This window comes from Eublepharis macularius, chromosome 6 (genome assembly GCF_028583425.1).
Source record: "Eublepharis macularius isolate TG4126 chromosome 6, MPM_Emac_v1.0, whole genome shotgun sequence".
NCBI lineage: Eukaryota > Metazoa > Chordata > Lepidosauria > Squamata > Eublepharidae > Eublepharis > Eublepharis macularius.
In genome coordinates this window covers 100,527,279-100,547,028 of record NC_072795.1, presented here as the reverse complement: position 1 = coordinate 100,547,028, position 19,750 = coordinate 100,527,279, and the positions used below count along the sequence as shown (strand labels likewise).

The window sequence follows — 19,750 nt, the reverse complement described above, 5'->3', positions numbered from 1 at the left end:
AACGGCAAATAAAAGAAACAGGCGGAAGCCCGTAAACAAGCGAATCCCTTCTGTTCTACAAGCGTTCATGAAGGAGAGGTTGATCTGAAGAAGACTCGTTCTTCCCCTTCGGTGAGTTCCAGAATTTTGTTGGCGCCCCCCCCCCCCCAAAATGGCAGTAAAGAAGCAAAGTCCCGCTCTCGGTAAGTCAATCTCGGCTACCTTGAAGGGAGAGTCGCTCGAAGAGTTGGTGCGCAGGGCGGTGGTGGAAGCCATAAAACCCTTTGTTGACAAGCTGAACGAAACTGATCAAAGGGTGGGCTTAATTGAAAGCGAAGTGAAAACCATTAAGGAAGTAGCGGGGGGGGCAGAGAAGTCTGCTCTGGAAAGTGCGTCACTTGTGAAGGCTACAAAAAAGGAGCTGAAGTTGGTTGAGAACCAGCTGATCGGGCTACAGATGGAACGAACGCAGACAATTTTGCGTCTCCAAAACGTGAAAGAGGAGGAAAATGAGGATCTGTGGAAGGTGGTCTCGGAACTATTGGCGATACCCGCGAGGACGACTAAAGAAGAGGTTAAAAGCGCCATTTTGGAGGTCCGTCGGGCTTCTTCAAAATATGCAACAAAGCGACAGTTGCCTCGTGAGATCATTATTGACTTTTCATTTAAAAAGATTCGGGACACCATCCTATATAACTCATACAATGCGGATTTGGACTTTATGGGTTTGAAAGTCAAGATTTTGAAGGACGTTCCATTTCTAGTCCGGAAAAGGCATTTTAAGTATAAAAAGTTTGCAGCTCTTCTGAGGGACCATGGAATAAAGTACAAATGGTTATTCCCGGAAGGAATATGGTTTAGATATAAAGATCAGGCCTATAAGATATTATCAGAAGATCAACTAAAGGATTTTGAGGAGAAAAACCCAGAATTCTGCTGCACCGAGAACGAAGAAAAGGAGAAGCCGGAGGGGGGGGGGAGGAGGAGGAGAGCACCGCAACAGCGGTTGCACAGAGAGAATTGCGTCCGGGACCTAGAAGGGGGAGGAAAGTTTAATCAGAATTTGAAATGCCTATTCTCTGTATGATTAACCACTCCATCATTATCCTATGGAGCTATTTTTGTATTATGACAGTATGAAGGGAAAACATTGAAGTGTAGTGTTTAGTGTTTGTAGGTCATCCCCCCCCCTTTTCTTTTTCCATCCCCCTTTGTCCCTTCCCTTTCCCCTTTCCTTGTGATAGTCTTGTGTAGTGCTGTGTAGTGTTTTGTAGTTTGAAAAATAAAAATTTATATAATAAAACTCTTTAGTTAAACCATAGTTTTGGTCTAATGCTAGAGCATTGCTTGCAACATTCAGTTGTTCCAGAAGTTATATCAGTACATCACCGGTGATGTAATTACATTGCTGGCAAGATTCAACCCCACGGTGAGTCTCCTGCTAGTTACCAACCTTGTACTGACAACCCTAGGACATACTTGAGCCAGCTCAGCTAGCCCGGCCTGTTGGTGTGGGGGGAGCAGCACTCAGGCAAGCTGTCCTAAGGTATGAAAAGCCCCTGGGCAGGTCTTGCCAGCTCTCCAAAGTGGAGTACAACTGTATTTATTTTAATAACAACAACAACGATAACATTCTATTGTCCCTTCAGGACAAGTTAATGCCCACTCAGAGTGGTTTACAAAGTATGTTGTTATTATCCCCACAACAATCATCCTGTGAGGTGGGTGGGGCTGAGAGAGCTCCTAGAAGCTGTGACTGAGCCAATGTCACCCAGCTGGCTTCAAGTGGAGGAGTGGGGAATCAAACCCAGTTTTCTTTTTCATTCTGCCTGGTATCATTCTATAAGTGCTTCAATACAGAATAAAAACAAACATTTAAGTAAATAATAAACCTGTTTCTCTATAAGAAATCATTTTTTTTCTTGTTTTTATTTTTAAAAGTTGCTTCCTGCACTGGTCCACTAGCATTCTAGTCTACAACAAAAATGATTTTTTTCTTTCTGCACAAACCTGGGTCTTTGTTTAAAGGAATGATTTTCTTCCCTCCTGTTTGAAGCCATTAGTCATTATTTGGAGTGTTAATTAAGGTCCTGTGGTCACCATGAGTCGATTGTGGCTTCCTGACATACAATTATTATAAATTATGGAAGTACAAATATAAAAGAACATGAATGTGATTAGAGTTGCTCCAAATAACACGTTCAGAATTCCAAAGGTTGAGGGGAAATTTGGCAGAGGAGAATTTTATAAGCACCCCCTAACCAAAATCAATGGAATTTATTTCTTATATAGTTAGCAGTGGGTTGAGTACATCTCTGCCATGTTTGTTCCCTGATAAAACTCATTTTTTAAATTCTTAATTTTTAATGGCTAGTTATTGTGGTAAAACCCATCCAGATTTCAAAACTGTCATCTCCTGTCTTCCATTCTCTTCCCTGCAAATGTCTGCTTGAGACTCTCACAAACCTTCTACCTTCTTCCTTATCTCTTTTTTTCCTAATTGTCTTGTCTGGGGGAATCTAATTTTGCTTTGACAAAAGTGAGACATTGGAAGGCGTGAGGAAACTTTTTACACTGGCATTTAAAAGAATGTTTTGTGACTGTTTTTATGCATATAAACGTATACTGATACATTCAATTGTATTTTTTGGTAAGGAGAAGCATATCAAGGAAAAAGTTCATGCACTAGAGATGGGCACAAACTGGGGAAAAAATGAACCATGTGGTTCGTGGTTCATTGCATTTCACGAACAGTGAACTTTCACGAACCTGCCCTGGTTCGCAAACTGGTTTGTTTGGTTCGTGAAAACGTCACATCCAGGTCAGCAAATCGTAACTTCCGGGTCAGCAGAAGGTCACTTCCGGGCCAACAGAAGGCCACTTCTGGGTAAGCAGAAGGTCTGCAGGAAATCCATCCACTGTTGCCTAGGAAACTGATTGGTGCCAGGCTGTCTGCAGTGACGAACCAAACGAACCAGCCTAAAGTTCATGGTGGTTCGTCAGAAATGGGCTCTGATGAACTGCCAGTTCATGAACCACGAACCAGCCCAGTTAGTCACAAACTTTGGTTCGTATTTCAGTTCGTGCCCATCTCTATCATACACATATAGGGCAGGTAGTTCTTTAGTGATGCCTATGCCCCATCCAGATTTCTTTAGTTTAATTTAGATATATATGTATTGCAAGAAAAAAAATCAATACAATTACGATAATTAGAGGGTCAAGTTATCTCATGGACAGGGCACTGAAATTAATGTTTACTCAAGCTAAACTGAATAAGTTTGCATAATGAGGCTCTTTGAATTCAAATTTTAGGACCTAGGACATAAAAATAAATGACACAGACAAGCATAACTGCATAGGACTCAAATTTAATACTGTAACTAATTATATGTTCATCTTTGTGGCTTCTGTGCAGTCCCATATTAGGACTGTGCACACATAGGCCAGCCACGGAGATTTCCAGAGCTTTCTAGAAGACTAGGAGTGCCCTTCCTCCCTTTGGTGCTTTCCTACCAAAAACATGACATGGCCAGGAGGAGGGGCACTATTCCTTCAGTTCTCTTTTGGCTGCCACAAAGAGAGAATCTCTACTGCTGTTCTCTGCTTTTCCCTCACCTCATTCTTGAGGCTGAGAAGAATGATTTCTTTTAAAAGTTTTTATCCCTCAGTAGACATTCTAGTGAAGAATACAACTATGTTTAAAGAAGAAAAGTTTCTCTTCATCGCTATGGCTCAATAGAAGCCTCTTCCAGATGCTGGAAAATGCCAGCCAGATTAAAGGCACCTACTCCCTCCCTGGCATCCCTGAGCACCAAGGGCTAAGTCTAGAGGTGTGGCCCATCAGAGAGTCTCTCTACACAAGACATGTTCTTTACATGTCAGGAGATGCAATATTAGCCAGGAAGCATTGTTTTAAATAACAGAGCTGGTGGAGTTTTCTCTGGAGGGGATGGATTCTCTCTGCCGCCTCTAGCATGCTGGACTGTCTCCCTTTCCGGAGTTCTTGCCCTACCGAGCCTTGGTTAATTCAAAATTTTAAGCAGCGAGGGCAGCAGGGCAAAGGCGTATTTGCCGAATATAAATTGAAACCATTGAACATCTCCAATACCAGATTGCCTCTTTGAAGAATAAGATAAATTATATTCCTTTAATCTGGAGCTGGACTGCCCTAGTCCATGCTTGGATTTAAAAAAAGAAAAAAGTAGTGGCTGTTACAATGACTTCACATAAAGATTCTTAATTCTTCAGGCCAGGTAAACAACAGTCTATGGGGAGGAACAGGCTTGCTCTCGTATCCTTTAAATTCATTTGTCTATTCTTATTGATGATTTACTCTACAAGAGAAAGTAAAAATTCAGTAGTCTGCTGCCTTGTCCACCGATCACAGTTTCCCTACAATTCTTTTTCACACCTTTGTTGCTTTGTGGGCTCAAAGTGTTACCTGAATTGGTCTCCTTGCGAATAAGAGAATAGTGGGAGGAATTAGCAGCAAGGAAGATGGCTATGCGAGAGGTGGTAACTACGGGATCGTTTCCACCAATTTTTATGGAGTCCCTTCCCAAAATAGCAAACGAGGCTGGTGCTTAAATTTCAAAGAGCAATACTTGTATTGAAAGAGGGAAATGCATGCACATACACTCAGGGTAAATAGCAAATGGTTACACACGCACAGAGTCCTAGGAAATTAGGCAGAAGTTGGAATAGAGTGAGGGAGGGCAAAGGATAGCTACCTATCCTGAAGAGTAGTCCAGTCCATGGGGGAAGAGGGCAGCTTCAAACACCAGTGTTCTCAGCCAGGAGAGCAAGAGGCTTAGGGCAAACCTCAAGAGGACAGCGCTTTTGATCCAGTAAGCATGTACAATTTGAATGGGGCCAGGGCACTACTCTTATAGGGTAAAACGTGCCCTGAGGTGGGATGGCCCACCGAGCTGTTAGGGCAAAGACTCCAATGGTCAGTTCATGGGAGAAACAAAAGGTTTTTTTTTTTTAAGATTTTTTATTCTTTTTATTAACTACATTAACTAACAATACAAAGGAAAGGAAGGGGAATAAGGGAAGGGAAGAAAAAAACCCCAAACAACAACATATAACATCTACACTACACAGAATGCTTTCCCTTCATACTGCCATTATTAAAAAAAAACTAAAGCTTTGTATAATATTGATGGAGTGGTTGACCTTACAAAATGCAAATTACAATTCAAATTCAAATTAAGTTTTCCTCCCCTCCTGGGTCCCGGACGCAGTTCTCTCTGAGCAACTGCAGCCGCAGTGCTCGTTTCCTCCCCCCCCCCTCAGACTTCTCGTTTTCTTCTTGCTTGGTGTCTCGCTGAAATTCCGGATTTTTATCCTCAAAATCCCTTAGTTGATCTTCTGATAATATCTTGTAAGCTTGATCTTTGTGACTAAACCAGATACCTTCAGGAAATAGCCATTTATACTTTATTCCACGTTCCCTCAGAAGAGCTGCGAGCTTTTTATACTTAAATCGTTTTTTCCGAACTAAAAATGGGACGTCTTTCAGTATCTTGACTTTGTTACCCAAAAAGTCCAGATCCGCATTGTATGAGTTGTATAGGATAGTGTCTCGGATCCTTTTAGATGAAAAATCGATGATGATCTCGCGAGGCAGCTGACGCTTCGTTGCATATTTTGAAGAAGCCCTGCGGACCTCCAAAATGGCGCTTTTAACCTCTTCTTTAGTTGCCTTCGCGGGTGTCGCCAATAGTTCCGAGACCAGACCCCATAAATCCTCATTTTCCTCCTCTTTCACGTTCTGGAGGCGCAAAATTGTTTGTGTTCGTTCCACTTGTAGCCCGATCAGCTGGTTCTCCACCAGCTTTAACTCTTTATTCGTAGCCTTCACGTGTGACGCACTTTCCCGAGCAGACTTCTCTGCCCCCCCGCTGCTTCCTTAATGGTTTTCACTTTGCTCTCAATTAAGCCCACCCTTTGATCTGTTTCGTTCAGCTTGTCAACAAAGGGTTTTATGGCTTCGATAACCGACCTCTGCACCAATTCTTCGAGCGACTCTCCCTTCCCCTGCAGGGCAGCCGAAATTGACTTGCCCAGAGCGGGACTCTGTTTTTTCGCTGCCATTTTAGGGGGGGGGGACCGCCAGCCAAATTCTGAGCCTCAGCGAGGGGGAAGAACTAGCCTTCTTAGCTTCAGATCCCACCACTCCTTCACGTGCGCTTGTAATAACAGAAGGGATTCGCTTACTTACAGGCTTCCGCCTAGTTCTGCTCTTTGCCGTTTTCCATGGCCCGGCAGCACTCGAGGCACCGTGCACGTCTGCCGGCCTCCATAGGGACAAACGGGCAATTTACCCCCCGCATTGATTTTCGGGGGGCTCTTCCCGCAGCGTCCCGGACCCTGCCTCCCTCACTGGGAGTCCTGGGGGCTAATCTTCGCAGATCAGCCACCCAGTCAGAGTGCTCGGGCGCTTCCTCCCGGACCTGCGGAGAGGAGCGTCCGACATGGCCGAGAAAACGAAACTGAATCAGGAGAAACAAAAGGTTTGATTACCTTGACTGGTAGCTGCCAGGGCGTGTGACAGAGAATGCAAAATTTGTTCTGGCACTGCACAAAGGGGCAGTTTGTTAATAAAGTCCATTGGAGCTAAGTTGATGAATTTAGTTGGGGAACCTTCCCAGGAATGAATTATAAATACTTATGAATGTTATTTGATTTTCTCCTCAATCATGGACAGGAGATCTCATCACGGAAGGAGGGAAAGGAATGTGTTAAGTGGGAAGACTACGAGACCTTTGTTGCTCTGGAATCCTTTAGGGGCTGGGGAGACTGCAAAACTAATCACCACAAGTCTCTCTGCATTTACATGCAGCATTCCATTCATGCCTGGATCTCCTGAGCGGGACTCAGCAACTGTTAGCTGGAATTCCCCTGGCTGCAATCCAAACTGCCACTTTAAATCCAGGGGCCTGGTGACATTTAATATCACAAGTAGCCATATTAAATGGCGGAGGCCAGGCCGACTGCTTACAAAAGAACCCAAGATCTTCCCTACCTCTCCTCTCCAGGGAGGTCACCTGTCCTCTCATTAATTGAACTATTCAGTTCAGTAGTCCCCCTGAGAACGAAATAAGGGTGATGTTCTTGAGTACTCCTTATTTATTAAGGCAGACAGATAGAAAACTTATTTTAGGTCCAGGTAACGTAATTTTGAGTATAATCTTTACAGTTGTGCTTGGCTGTCTTACTCACATCTATCTCTACCCTTCCTGCAGAGAGTCTCTCTACTGTTGGGGGTGCAGACTGCTAGTGGCAGAATTCCAACACTTTGGATGTTTATAAAATGCACGACAACTAGGGTATCTCACTCAAGGCTGCAATATTTTCCTTTGCCTTTCAGTCTTAGTCGATCCACATTTTACTGACAGTGTTCCGTGTTTTCACTTTCACAATTGCAGATTTATGTTCTTATATGCCTGTATGTGTCACCTTGGCAGAATGTGGTCTTCATGGGATACTCTTTTTTCCTAGACAGAGCATATGTGCACCATTCTCTTGCTTTCACTGCTCTGCTGTGACTCTGAGATTTACTGCCATCTCAGAGGATGTCCCTGTGGTGTGGGGACCCTGCTGTGAAGATGTGCCTCCAGGTCTTCTGCAAAATAACTTTGTCATACTACTACTACTTTCACCAAAAGTACCAGACATACCTTACCATTCTTTGTTTTACTGCAAATGCACCATGTCATTGCAATGCATTGCAATAATGCTTCCTCAACTAACTGGCACACCTCCTAGATACTCTGATTGGAGCCCTGGGCTATTTGGCCTTGCTACACACTGTGATGGTCGATGACCTACCCTTTTGTTTGATCCTTTGCTGTCAGGGACCCTCATAATTGCGAAATGCCCTTGCTAATCCACAGGCAAGGTAATCTGTCTCCTGGCTTTTTTTTTTTGCCGCACAGATTGTTCTGCTAGCAGCACAAAATTCATTGATAGTGCATACTGTCTGTCCTTTCTTTGACCCCATCACACTTGTTTCACTGTTTTCATTATTCTGGTGTAGATCTGCTATACTTTCACTCTTGCTTATGGCTTTGTCACTTTTGGTCAGCTCCTTTTCCTACACTTGTAGCAGTAGTCTGTTTTTTTCCCAAGTGGCAGTTTCTGCTCCTTGAGTACCATATCTTGCACCTCTAAGTGGGTAAGAGTCTCTACTGAGGCTAAAGCAGGACTTGGACCCTTCTTCTTGTGCTATTGACTATGTTTGGGACTTGAACACTCTAAACTTTCCTCTTTCTTGTAGGATCTCCAAAGACATTTAAAATAGGAGTGTAATCTCTTGTTAAGGTTTTGCACTTCCCTGGTGCTTCATTATTAGTGTACAGCACTTCTACCTGTGGAATGAAAACACAGTGGGTTTCTATCCAAGTCCCCCCCTTTCATAGAGTTTCATAATGTTAATGTGTCCAATACCCTGGCCAGGATTCCCTACCAGGAGTTGGCTTTCAGCCCTCATGCCTCACAACACTATTGGTTGTATTAATCGTTCAGGCTCCAAGAGATACCTGGCAGTATCTTCACACAACCCTTCCTTTGTGCATTGGTAAGCCAGTTTGGTGTAGTGGTTAAGAGCAGCAGGACTCTAATCTGGAGAACTGGGCTTGATTCCTCATTCCTCTGCTTGAAGCCAGCTGGGTGACCTTGGGTCAGTCACAGCTCTCTGGAGCTCTCTCAGCCCTACCCACCTCACAGGGTGATTGTTGTGAGGATAATAATAACACACTTTGTAAACCGCTCTGAGTGTGGCATTAAGTTGTCCTGAAGGGCTGTATATAAATTGAATGTTATTGTTGTTAACATTATCATCATCATCACACTCCCTTGAGTACATGACAGTTCAATGTCACGGTTCTCCCCGCCACAGTCTGTTTTTTCCTTGCTGCATTCCTGCTTCTATTTTGGTAGGGGCACTTTTAGAGAGTTCCTAGTTTCTTTAGAGGTATCTCTAGGTTAATGTCAATGAGACGCTAAACGCCTGTTGGGAAGGTGGTCCTCCATAGTCTCTTTGAGAGCTTCACACCCACCTCCTTTAGTACGTGAGCTTGCTACTCTCCCGATGTGGGACTGCACAGAAGCCACAAAGATGAAAACAGGGTTGCACTAGCCTGTAATTGTTGTACACCAAGTGGTCTTCTGTGTAGACACACATCCCTCCCTCCTGCCCCACTGTGAACTCTCTAGAATTTTAGTTTCTGGGGTTCTCTGGCGGTGGCACTGAGAGAACTGAGGGAATAGTGTCCCTCCTCCTGGTCCTGTGATGTTTTTGGTGGGAAAGTGCCAAAGGGGAGTGCCCCTAGTCTTCTAAAAAGCTCTCGAAATCTTCCTCAGGACTGGCCTGCACATGCCCAGTCTCAATGTGTGCCTGCACAGAAAACCAGTCAATGAACAATTGTTTCAGGTAATTGCAACCCTGTTCATCTCATATAAATAGAAAATTGTGGTGCATTTAAATGAGTGAAATATATTGAAATATTTGTCATTTTGCTTATCTCAAGGCTTGAAGTTGTCCATTCACAAGATTACTTACTGAATCATATGTCCCGAAGCAGATATTTGTTATCAGGGAAGTCAAACAATACAGCTGATCCTTTCACTGAGGTAATTATACAAAATAACAGTTTTAGTGCTCTCCTCTTTCATAATAATTTCTGTTTGTTGTGTAGAAGTTTATTTAAAGAGTTGAACAAAATAACAGTAAATATATATCTGGTATTTTCCTTGATTTCTGTTTGGTGTGGTGGTTAAGAGCAGCAAGACTCTAATTTGGAGAACTCGGTTTGATTCTCCACTGCTCCACTTGAAGCCAGCTGGGTGACCTTGGGCCAGTCACAGCTCTCTCAGAGCTCTTTCAGCCCCACTCACCTCACAGAGTGATTGTTGTGGGGATAATAATGACATACTTTGTAAAGCACTCTAAATGGGTGTTAAGTTGTCCTGAAGGGCAGTATATAAATCGAATGTTGTTGTTATTATTTGATTTTTAAAAGGCTACATTGTTCATGATCTACTCTGTGCTTTAGAATGAATCTTTGGTATTTTGTTCAATTTTAATGGTTTTCATTGTGTGTATTTTGATGTTTACATTGTGGGAGAAGGAAGCAATTCTCTAGGACTGACACTTGTAGTATTTAAGTCGGGATTTCACTTAGGATGTTTATGTAGTGGTTTGAATTTCTTCTGCCTGTCTTACCAAAATTTCATTTATGATATAGTTGGTGTGGTAAAAACATTCATTTGAGGAGAGAGAACTTTAAAAAAATGACATAACCATGGCCCACATACATTTAGAGTAAGCCAGTATGGTGCAGTGGTTAGCATGTTGGACTAGGATCTGTGAGGCAGAAGTTCAAATTACTACTCTGCCATGGAACCTTGCTAGATGTCCTTGGGCTCACTCTTACTTCATACCATGGTCCAGAGGTAAAATGGAGGAGAGAATGATGTAAGCTGCTTTGGGTTCCCCATTGTGGAGAAGAGTGGGATATAAATATCTACAAAAATAAGGCTAGGCTAATCTGATGTGCTATTTTTCTGGGTGCAGGGAATTTTGTTTCTCACAAGTGAGCATTCAGACGTGCAATTCAACTGCAACAGAAAAACCTTGATTCTACTGATTGTATAAACTGGCCCAAATTGTTTTTATTTATTTATTAAAACATTTATACCCCATGTTTTTCCATGGCTCAAAGCAGTTACAATAAATTAAAAACATTCAAGTAACAATAAAACCCCAATTTGTCCCCACCCTAATAAAATGCCTACAGTCAAAACTCCAATCAAAGTTCTGGTGAATAAAATAGACTTATAATATTTCCTAAAAGTTTCTAAGAATGGCATCCCCCTCATCTCCTCCGGGAGCCTGTTCTCTAAAATGGGAGCAACTACAGAATAAGCACAGACCCTAGTAATTGTCAGGCAGGGTATCTTTAGTGACGAAACACCCAGAAAGTGGCAAGCTGATTTTTTAAAATTATCTGATAGGCTGTAATGAAACATTTTATAATGGTTTAATTCCCTGTTATAAGCGATATTATCTGCTATATATATTAAATAAATCTTCTGAGTCTAGATTACCGTGGCATGATGAATCTCTGGAAGCCACCAGAGGAAAAATGGTAGACTGTATCCTTTTGCACATCTGGGAACAGAAAGCACTGATGGAATAAGACAAGGAAAGATAGACTATTGAACACAATTCAGAAACTGCAACTAGTGCAAAATATGGCAGCCCATCTATTATTAGGGGCAGGTCACACTTATTTTACAATCTTTGCATTGGCTACCTATTGATTCAGATTCTAATTCAAGGTGTTAGTAAAGCCCTTTGTGCAGCAGTTTTACAGAGTTCAGCAATGTCTTTTGGTTATTCCAATAACTATGAGGGTGTCATCCACAGTTGACTGCTTACAGGCTTCTCTGTCTTCCCTCATGGTATGGAGTAGTCCAGAGGAAATTAGAACATCTGTGACTCTCTTGCATTTTTGGAGGACTACTCTAGAAGAGCCTTTGGTTCCTCAAGTTCATTGTTCTGTGAGTGCTTTGGAAGACAGCAATTTCTGCTGAATTGTATTTGTTTGAGTTTTCTTCTGCTGCTTGTTTCAATTTTGTTGTTTTTACAATCGTACTGATTTATTTTTGTCATCTGCCTTGGATCCCAGTTATCTAGAAGGAAGGCAGATTGAATGAATAGACTGCATTCTGATGTGCTCTTGTAAATTTTATCTTGCATATTTTATCTTACAACGAAAAGATATTCACACATATTTCACATTGAGATAAATAATTGAATTTGTACATTGTTGTTTCATTTATTTCCTTTATCTGAGGAGGACAGGTAATATGCTAACTTCTGGTGAAATCAATATTAGAAATAAACACCATGTTTCAAAAATGAGGCAAAACTGTTCTAACTTCAATTTAGTATATGTTCTTGTTTTAGGTGGCTGTCCACCCTTTTGTTGAAGTTTCTTTCCAGAAAACAGTTTATCAGACCAGCACTGCAGATGGATCTCACCCATGTTGGAATGAAGAACTACAAGTTGATTTTATGCAAGTTACCAATCTCTCACATTTAAATCAAATGAATATAGTACTTCAACCATTCAGTTAAAATTCCGTTGCCTTAAAGGCATTGGTACCTTCTCCTATCTGTGTTTCTGGAAAAAAAAATGCATATTGAAAAATCCCAATATTTTTTAGAAAAACGTGCTTAATATGCAGATAGAAAAGGGGTAGTGGTAATAAACTATCCTAGTTGTGATGACAACCCAAGACTAAATACCCACGATAACTGTATTTTTCATATGTAAGTTTTTTTTCTGACTTAGTAAGGCAAAGAAGTACTTAGATTCAAAGTATTTGTGCCTGGAGTGGGGACTAGCCCATAGAGAGGGCAGGGGGAGAAGGATGACATAGACACACTGTGCTGCAGAGAACCAACACACAACTTTATTGATTTAGGTTCTTTAGGTCTTGATGAAGAATAGACTGGGAGCAGCTGACAGCCTGATTGCTTTCAGCAAACTTCTCCAGCCTGCCTGTTGAAGTAACCAAAGGAAGAGGGCTAGTATTAGGACTGGAAGTGGTGGAAGCCACTGTTCCTACCCATCACCCTCCTTCTGGCAGCATGGTCAATGTGTCAGTCCCAAGGTTACCAGTCCTGCTCTCCAGAGTTCCTTAAGGGACCCCGCCCCCCCCCCCCCCCGTTTAGGGTCATGCAGAGAGCCCACCCTGCACAACCTGTATTATGTTCCCCAGCCAATGCTTAAATGCTAGTGGACAGTTGTGATGGTTATGCTCTTATTAACAGTACAATCAGCCATACACATTTATCATCTTTGCTATGAAGAAGGTGAAAACCCCAGGGTGCATTTTTGCTGAAAGGGGGCTTCAGAATGCCCAGCGCACCTACAGACCCTTTCTTTTACACATGATCTGTGGCCCAAATTGAAATCTGCAGCCTTTGGGTCCACTGACCCCTTTCCCAGCAACACTGCTGCCCAGTGGGGTGGGGCTGCAGAAAGCTGCCCAAGATCTACACAGCTGAGAACCAATGCTGAGCCCAATTGGTCAGAGTCAACCAGCCCCCCCCCCCGGCACAAATCATGTTCCAGATTAAGGCTGAGAGCTAGATTTAGGAAGTTTCCTATAGGCTTTGTTATGGTTTATAGAATTTAATAATCTGAGTTTTATCATAGGGACTGCCATGCAGGGGGAAATATGTTAAATGTTGCAGGCTTCACATTTTCTAAAATATGGCTTGCAGCCCAAGATCAGCTTGTGTGATGGAGCTGTCATTCCTCTTGCACCTGAAAGAGCTGCTCCAGAAGGTCAAGGACTATGCTGCAGCCGAGGAGCAGAACCCCTGATAATCCACTGCCACCAGTGCATGAACAGAATGCATGAACAGTTGGTGCAAATGAATCTTTAAATCTACACCATGATACATAACTTAAGTAACATTACTGTCAAAATGATCTTTGTTTTCATTTTTCAAATTGTGAGTACTTTTATAATAGAGGCTCACATAGCTCTTCTTTGATTTAATTTAATATTTCTTCTTTACAGCACTCCAGGGCATGATTATACTTTTTCAGGGCTATCTAAAATCAAAGACAACATATACATTAACATTTTTGATGAATTTATGATGGAAAACCATGAGGTAAATTGTAATCAAGACAATATTTTTCTCAAACATAACCATAAGTATCTAGAGTGAAAATCTGTGTAATAGGATTAGACAGAAGGGGAGAGAGAGTTCTCCATATACATGAAAACCTAACCTACCAGGAAAATGTCTGACTTTCCCCCATTTACCCCCAAATTCCTACAGTCTGCCTTTGCACCTTGGATTCATCACAGATTTATAGGCTTGCAAAGGCAACCAAAATAGCATCTGAAGTCTTATGAGAGTCAGAGCCTATTTTGGGTTCCCTTAGTAACCCAGCTGGTTACTGTGCTATGCAGGGCTTTTTTTTCTGGGGAAAAAGGTGGTAGAACTCAGTGGGTTGCCCTCAGAGAAAATGGTCACATGGCTGGTGGCCCCGCCCCCTGATCTCCAGACAGAGGGGAGTTTAGATTGCCCTCTGCGGCACGGAGGGCAATCTAAGCTCCCCTCTGTCTGGAGATCAGGGGGCGGGGCCACCAGCCATGTGACCATTTTCAAGAGGTTCTGGAACTCCGTTCCCCCACGTTCCCTCTGAAAAAAAGCCCTGGTGCTATGGGGCATTGCTGCATAGTGTAGTGCCCTTGGCCAAGGTTCCAGTGTCAGATAGGAAGCCACTGATGACTCTTGGGCTTCCGCACAGGGGCAAGGACTATGAGGGAAGAGATGATAGGCGGAAGGCTCCTTGCCCCATGATTCCTTGCATGCCACACCCTTGTAATGATCCTAACTGGAAGCAGATACCCAACCTGTTATAGTTCCACTATTGACAAAACTATGGAAGGTATACTAAAGTGAGTAAAGGCTCGGGGATCTCCACTCCTATTCATGTCTGAAGAAGAGAACTCTGACTCTCAAAAGCTTACACTCTGAAAATCTTGTTGGTCTCCAAGGTGCCACTGGACTCAAATCCTGCTATACTAAAGTGAGTTCAACAAACCACTATTGCAATTCAAAGCCTCCAGCTTTGTATATGAGTGGATACATTTTAAGGAAAGAAGTGGCTTATTTATAGTGTATTCTAAACATACCATAATTTATATTAAACTAGTTTAGGATATATTTTAAGGAAGGAACCTGATCTAGAATGGAGGCTAAGTTAAATTTCTTGGCATCTCCCTCACCACTTTTTATTTCTGATCTGAATTTATATTTTTACTTGCTGTCATATAACCTTTTCACGCCTTTCACTTAAGCAGAGAAGAAAATCCCTCCCTACATTTCCTGGATCAGTCGATACTAGATTTCAAATTGCAAAAACAAAAGATTGCCTTCCAAACTCATCTTTTCATATTGTTCCAACTTTTTTTACTCGGGCAATAGGGCTGTGCTGGAAGGAAATGGTTCGGAGAGATGCTTTGGTAAAAGGACAGGGACTGTAGATTATCCTTCTGGGAACAGTCTGTGGATGAAGATATGATCCTACTGGGTAGTTTCAGCGTTAATAGGTCACATCAAATTACTTATGTGTTTCAGCAGTGTTTCATCTCTGTATTCCTGTATTCAAATTGTATGCTTCTTTTCAAATTTCCGCTATGCATACCCTGTAGTATTGTTTATTGAATGTCCCAGTTGTGGATCATATGGACTTAACACTATGTAATCCAATTTGGCTCTCAGTGAGAAAGGTGGACAATAAATAACATAAATAAATAAATATCGAGAATCAAGCCTGCTTTTCTTTTAGAATTGTTAGTTCATTGACATTATATATAACAGGGATGATATTTTGATAGGAATAAATTAGATTAAAAATATACAAGAGTCCAAAAATACAAGTCAGGTTTATTTCTATTTTAGATCATACAGTTAGAAAAACACTTTGCGATTATGAACACCTTAAATCTGTTCATTAATAGGAATAATTCCAGTCCAGTGGTATGCATCTTCATAGCAGTAACTAAAAAAAAAAAAGTTACAATATTTTTGCTGTTGTGGAAACATTGCTGAGTGTACCCTGCCCCTCCCCACAAACTCACCCACCAAAAATGCAAAACAAAAATTTAAGCTATGTGTTTCATTAGGATGCTTGTCCAAAGGGCTGCAGTGGTCACTCCTTTCTGAAAAAGAATTGGCTTGGATCAGTTATGTTTCCTTTCTCTACTCTCCTGGAACAATCAAAGGTAACGAATAAGAAAAAAAACCCAACAATTTCTAATGCCATCTAATTGATTGCTTTTTAGAATAGTTTAAGATTGTAACTCAGCCACATGATCCAGTTTTGGAGACCTTCCCTCATAATTTGCATATATTTTAAATTAATGTAATAAAATGTGTTCACAGATCAGTGGTACATTTCAAGTGAATATGCCACCAGTTTTGCTTGGATATACTTGGAGTAAGACATATGTATCTCCTAAAGAAGAATGTTACAAGCAGAATTTGAAGGAATATACCTTTTTAACCATCTTCGCAACTATTGAACCTCAGCTATCTTCTGCTGAAAATAACACAGAAGCTGATAAGGTTGACATTTATACATACTTTATTTAATAAGATTGGTTAATAATGAAAAATAAAACTTCTAAAAGTATATCTTTAGCTTGCAGATCATGAAGATGAATTGCATTTGCAAAAAGCATACATTTTTAAGAAAACATGCAAGGCACTATTTCCAAAGAGAAGAATAATTACCTCTGTTTTTAACAGTGAAGGAAGAAATATTTTAGTAACAAAATATATTACCTCTCTGAATCCACCACAGCTGTTACTAGATATGTATTCTAAAGATCCCAACTCAACTTCTGTAAGTACCAAATATTTATTATAGAGGAAGAATATGCAGAGTGGTTTGGTATTTTTAAAATACTTTTTGGAGTAATTTTAACATTTCTGTAAGGTCTTCTGATCTGCCAACTTTCTATCATAAAGAATATAAAAATATAATCATGTATTGCTACATGATTTAATAATCTCTAAATGCAATCCTCTCAGTTGCATTTTAGTATGTTCTTCTGGGATATACTCACCCCTGTTTCTTTTATAGGATCTTATATCTCGATTTGTGTCTTTAATTCCTTGTATATCAGACACGGTAGAAGGAAACAATGATGTTGATGTTTGGATTACAGCAGAGGTAATACCAGATTATAAAGTCAGATAAAATGTTGTGGTTTTGGTGTTATTCTTTGCAAGTTCCTTAAAACCTGAATAAAAATAACTTTTCTAAAAAGGTAAAAATTTAAATCTTTAAAGACATACATTGAAGGTTATCTTACAGTGAGCTCTATTACAATTATATGGGCTTTTTGAGACATTGCCTCCAAAGAAACACGGTAGAACAGTATCAAAGAGATGTGTCTATTTTCTATGATGCCTGACTTGTATCAGAAAATAATATAGAAGTTTATACATTGTGCCTTAGATAACCTGAGTTATGGGAGAGGTGACTGTCACTTAAGCAATGTAGTGCTCAGGACAGGGCTGGTTCAACCAGTTAAGCTACTCCAAATGCCCTCCTCCCGTGCTTCCCCACCAAGTCCAAGATAAGGGGGAAAGGAATCCTGTTATCTCCTCTCATAGCACTATTCATACCAGTTTGACACCCCAAGCGCCTATTTGGTTTGCTCAGGTGTTGAACAGGCCTGGAGTCAGGATCTGGTGAATGATCTGCATCAAACAGTTTGGACCCAAGATATTATAAACCTAATAGCTGTACCTGGTAAAATGATGTAAAGCATTATTAAGGAAAGTGCTAATCATACAGAAGAACAGTCTCTGCTTTTAAAAAATGAATAAAGTTTTTTCAGTATTGTTAGAAGTGGTCTAGAAGCATTCTAGCTAGTAGATGTACAAATAGAAGTTTTATTTGGATTCACATTTGTTTTGTTAATAATATTTTGTTTTCTTTATTATGGCTATTATGCGTGTTACGATTCTTTATTCAGTTTGGGAAACATATTACCAACTTTAACTTTTCTGTTTTTCCCCCAATTGGGGTGAAAATTGGGTCTACTCCTAAAAAAGACTACATTGGACTTAGGAGATCTCAACAATTACCAGTCTCAAATATGCCATTGTTGAACGAAGAGGTGGCTGGACAACTTCAAGCTTTCCTGGATGAGATAATTGCTTAGGTGCTTTCTAGTATGGTTTTAGGTCTGGTTATGGGGCTAAAACAGTCTTGGTTGCCTGGTGGATGACCTGTGCTGTGAGGGTGTGTAACTCTGTTGATTCTCCTGAACCTCTCAGCAGCTTTCAGTACCATCAACCATCATACCCTTCTAGACCACCTTTCCAGGCTGGGCACTTTGCAGGGGTTCCAGTCCTGCCTGGAGGGTAGTTTTCAGAAGGGGGTGCTTGGGAACTGTTCTTGTTCCACAAAGTTCCATGTTATCCCCTGTGCTTTTTAACATCAGCATGAAACTGCTGAGTGAGGTCCTCAGATTTGGGTTGGGTTGTCACTGATAGGCAGATGACATTCTGCTCTGTCTCGATCTTTGGGCCGATCCCAGGGAGGTTGTAGAAATCCTGGACTAGTGCTTGGAGGCAGTTTTGGAGTGGATGCATGTGAATAAACTGAAGCTTAAAACCCTACAAGATGGAAGTGCTTCTGGTGAGCAAAAGATTTAAACTGGGATTTCAAGTGTCACCCATTCTGGATAGCGTTGCACTCCCTTTGAAAGTACAGGTCCATAGTTTGGGGGTGCTCTCGGATCCAGGGCTACTGCTGGATAAGTAAGTGGCAGCTGTGGCCAGAAGTGCCTTTTATTAGTTTTGTTTGATTAGCTGCAACCTTTCCTGGGCAGAAAAGATCTGGTTACCATGGTGCATGCCCTGCTTACATCTAGATTAGATTACTGCAATGAGCTCTACATGGGGCTGCCCTTGAAAAGTATTCAGAAATTTCAATTGGTGCAAAATGCTACCGTCAGGATGTTGACCATATTACTCCCAGTTTGTGTCTGGATACAATTTAAGGTGTTGATGCTGACCTTTAAAGCCCTATGTGGTTTGAGACCAGCATATCTGAAGGATGGCCTACACCCTTACGAACCTACCCAACCACTGCGGTCATCTTCGGGGTCCCTGCTTTGGGTGCCTCCATTTTCTGAATTTAGATGGATGGCAACCTGGGAGAGGGCCTTCTTGGTTGTGGCACCAAATCTCTGGAACTCTTTCCCCAGGGAGATTCATCTGTCCCCTTCTGTTGCCATCTTTTGCCAGCAAGTTAAGATTCATTTGATGTAACCTCAGTGATCCTTTCTTCATGCCCAGTTTTTAAATTGTTGTTTTTATGTGTTTGTATGTTTTTAATGCTCTGGTTTAAACTGTTTTAATTATGTTTTGGTTGATTTTAATGGCTTTATAATGTGATTTTAGTACATATGTTTTAATTTGTTAGCCACCTTGGTAGCCTTATGAGAGCAGAAAGGCGGGATATAAATTTTATTAATTAAATAAAAATAAATCTGCCCTTGCTTGGCAAAGTTTGTGAATGAGTGGTAGTAGACTGGCTCCAGGTTTTCTTGGATAACTTGTATGCCCTGGACCCTTTTCAGACTGATTTCAGGCCAAGCTATGCAACAAGATGGCATACCCTGATGACCTCTCTCTGCATATAGACAAAGGCCATGCTTCTTTGTTGCTCTCTTCCTAGTTTTATCTGCAGCCTTTGATACAGTAGATCATGCCATCCTATTGAGACATTGGGAGGCAGAAGTGGGTATCGGGACGTGTCTTGAACTGTTTTAAATCATTATTCATGAAACGGACTCAAAGGGTTTCGGTTGTTGAACAACTGCCTTCAGTGTAGAAATCATCTTGCGAGGTTCCACAGGGTGCAATATTATTTCCAATGTTATTCAACTACTATGTAAAGCCTTTAGGAGAAATCATTCATAGCTTTGGAATTGGATGTCATCAATATGTGGATGATACTCAGGCCTTTATCTCACTATCCAAATCCCTTGGTGATGCATTAAAGGTCTTGAGTCATTGCCTGACTGATCTGGTCAAATAACTGAAAGGGAGCAAACGGAAACTGAACCCAGAAGTGATGCTGGTTGGGAAAACAGAAACTGTGAAGCATTGCGGTACTCACTTTGGATGGGATTAAAT

At 41.3% G+C, this 19,750-nt stretch overlaps 1 protein-coding gene across 1 annotated transcript in view; it reads left to right on the top strand.

Moving 5' to 3' along the window:
* Positions 1-19,750, top strand: part of CC2D2B (coiled-coil and C2 domain containing 2B) — a 68,634-nt gene that overhangs the window by 38,684 nt on the left and 10,200 nt on the right. The window contains exons 20-26 of the mRNA XM_054983932.1: positions 9,519-9,621; positions 11,963-12,072; positions 13,591-13,687; positions 15,715-15,813; positions 15,974-16,156; positions 16,233-16,436; positions 16,677-16,766. Coding sequence (XP_054839907.1) covers positions 9,519-9,621; positions 11,963-12,072; positions 13,591-13,687; positions 15,715-15,813; positions 15,974-16,156; positions 16,233-16,436; positions 16,677-16,766 — 886 coding nt within the window. The remainder of the gene's footprint in view (positions 1-9,518; positions 9,622-11,962; positions 12,073-13,590; positions 13,688-15,714; positions 15,814-15,973; positions 16,157-16,232; positions 16,437-16,676; positions 16,767-19,750) is intronic.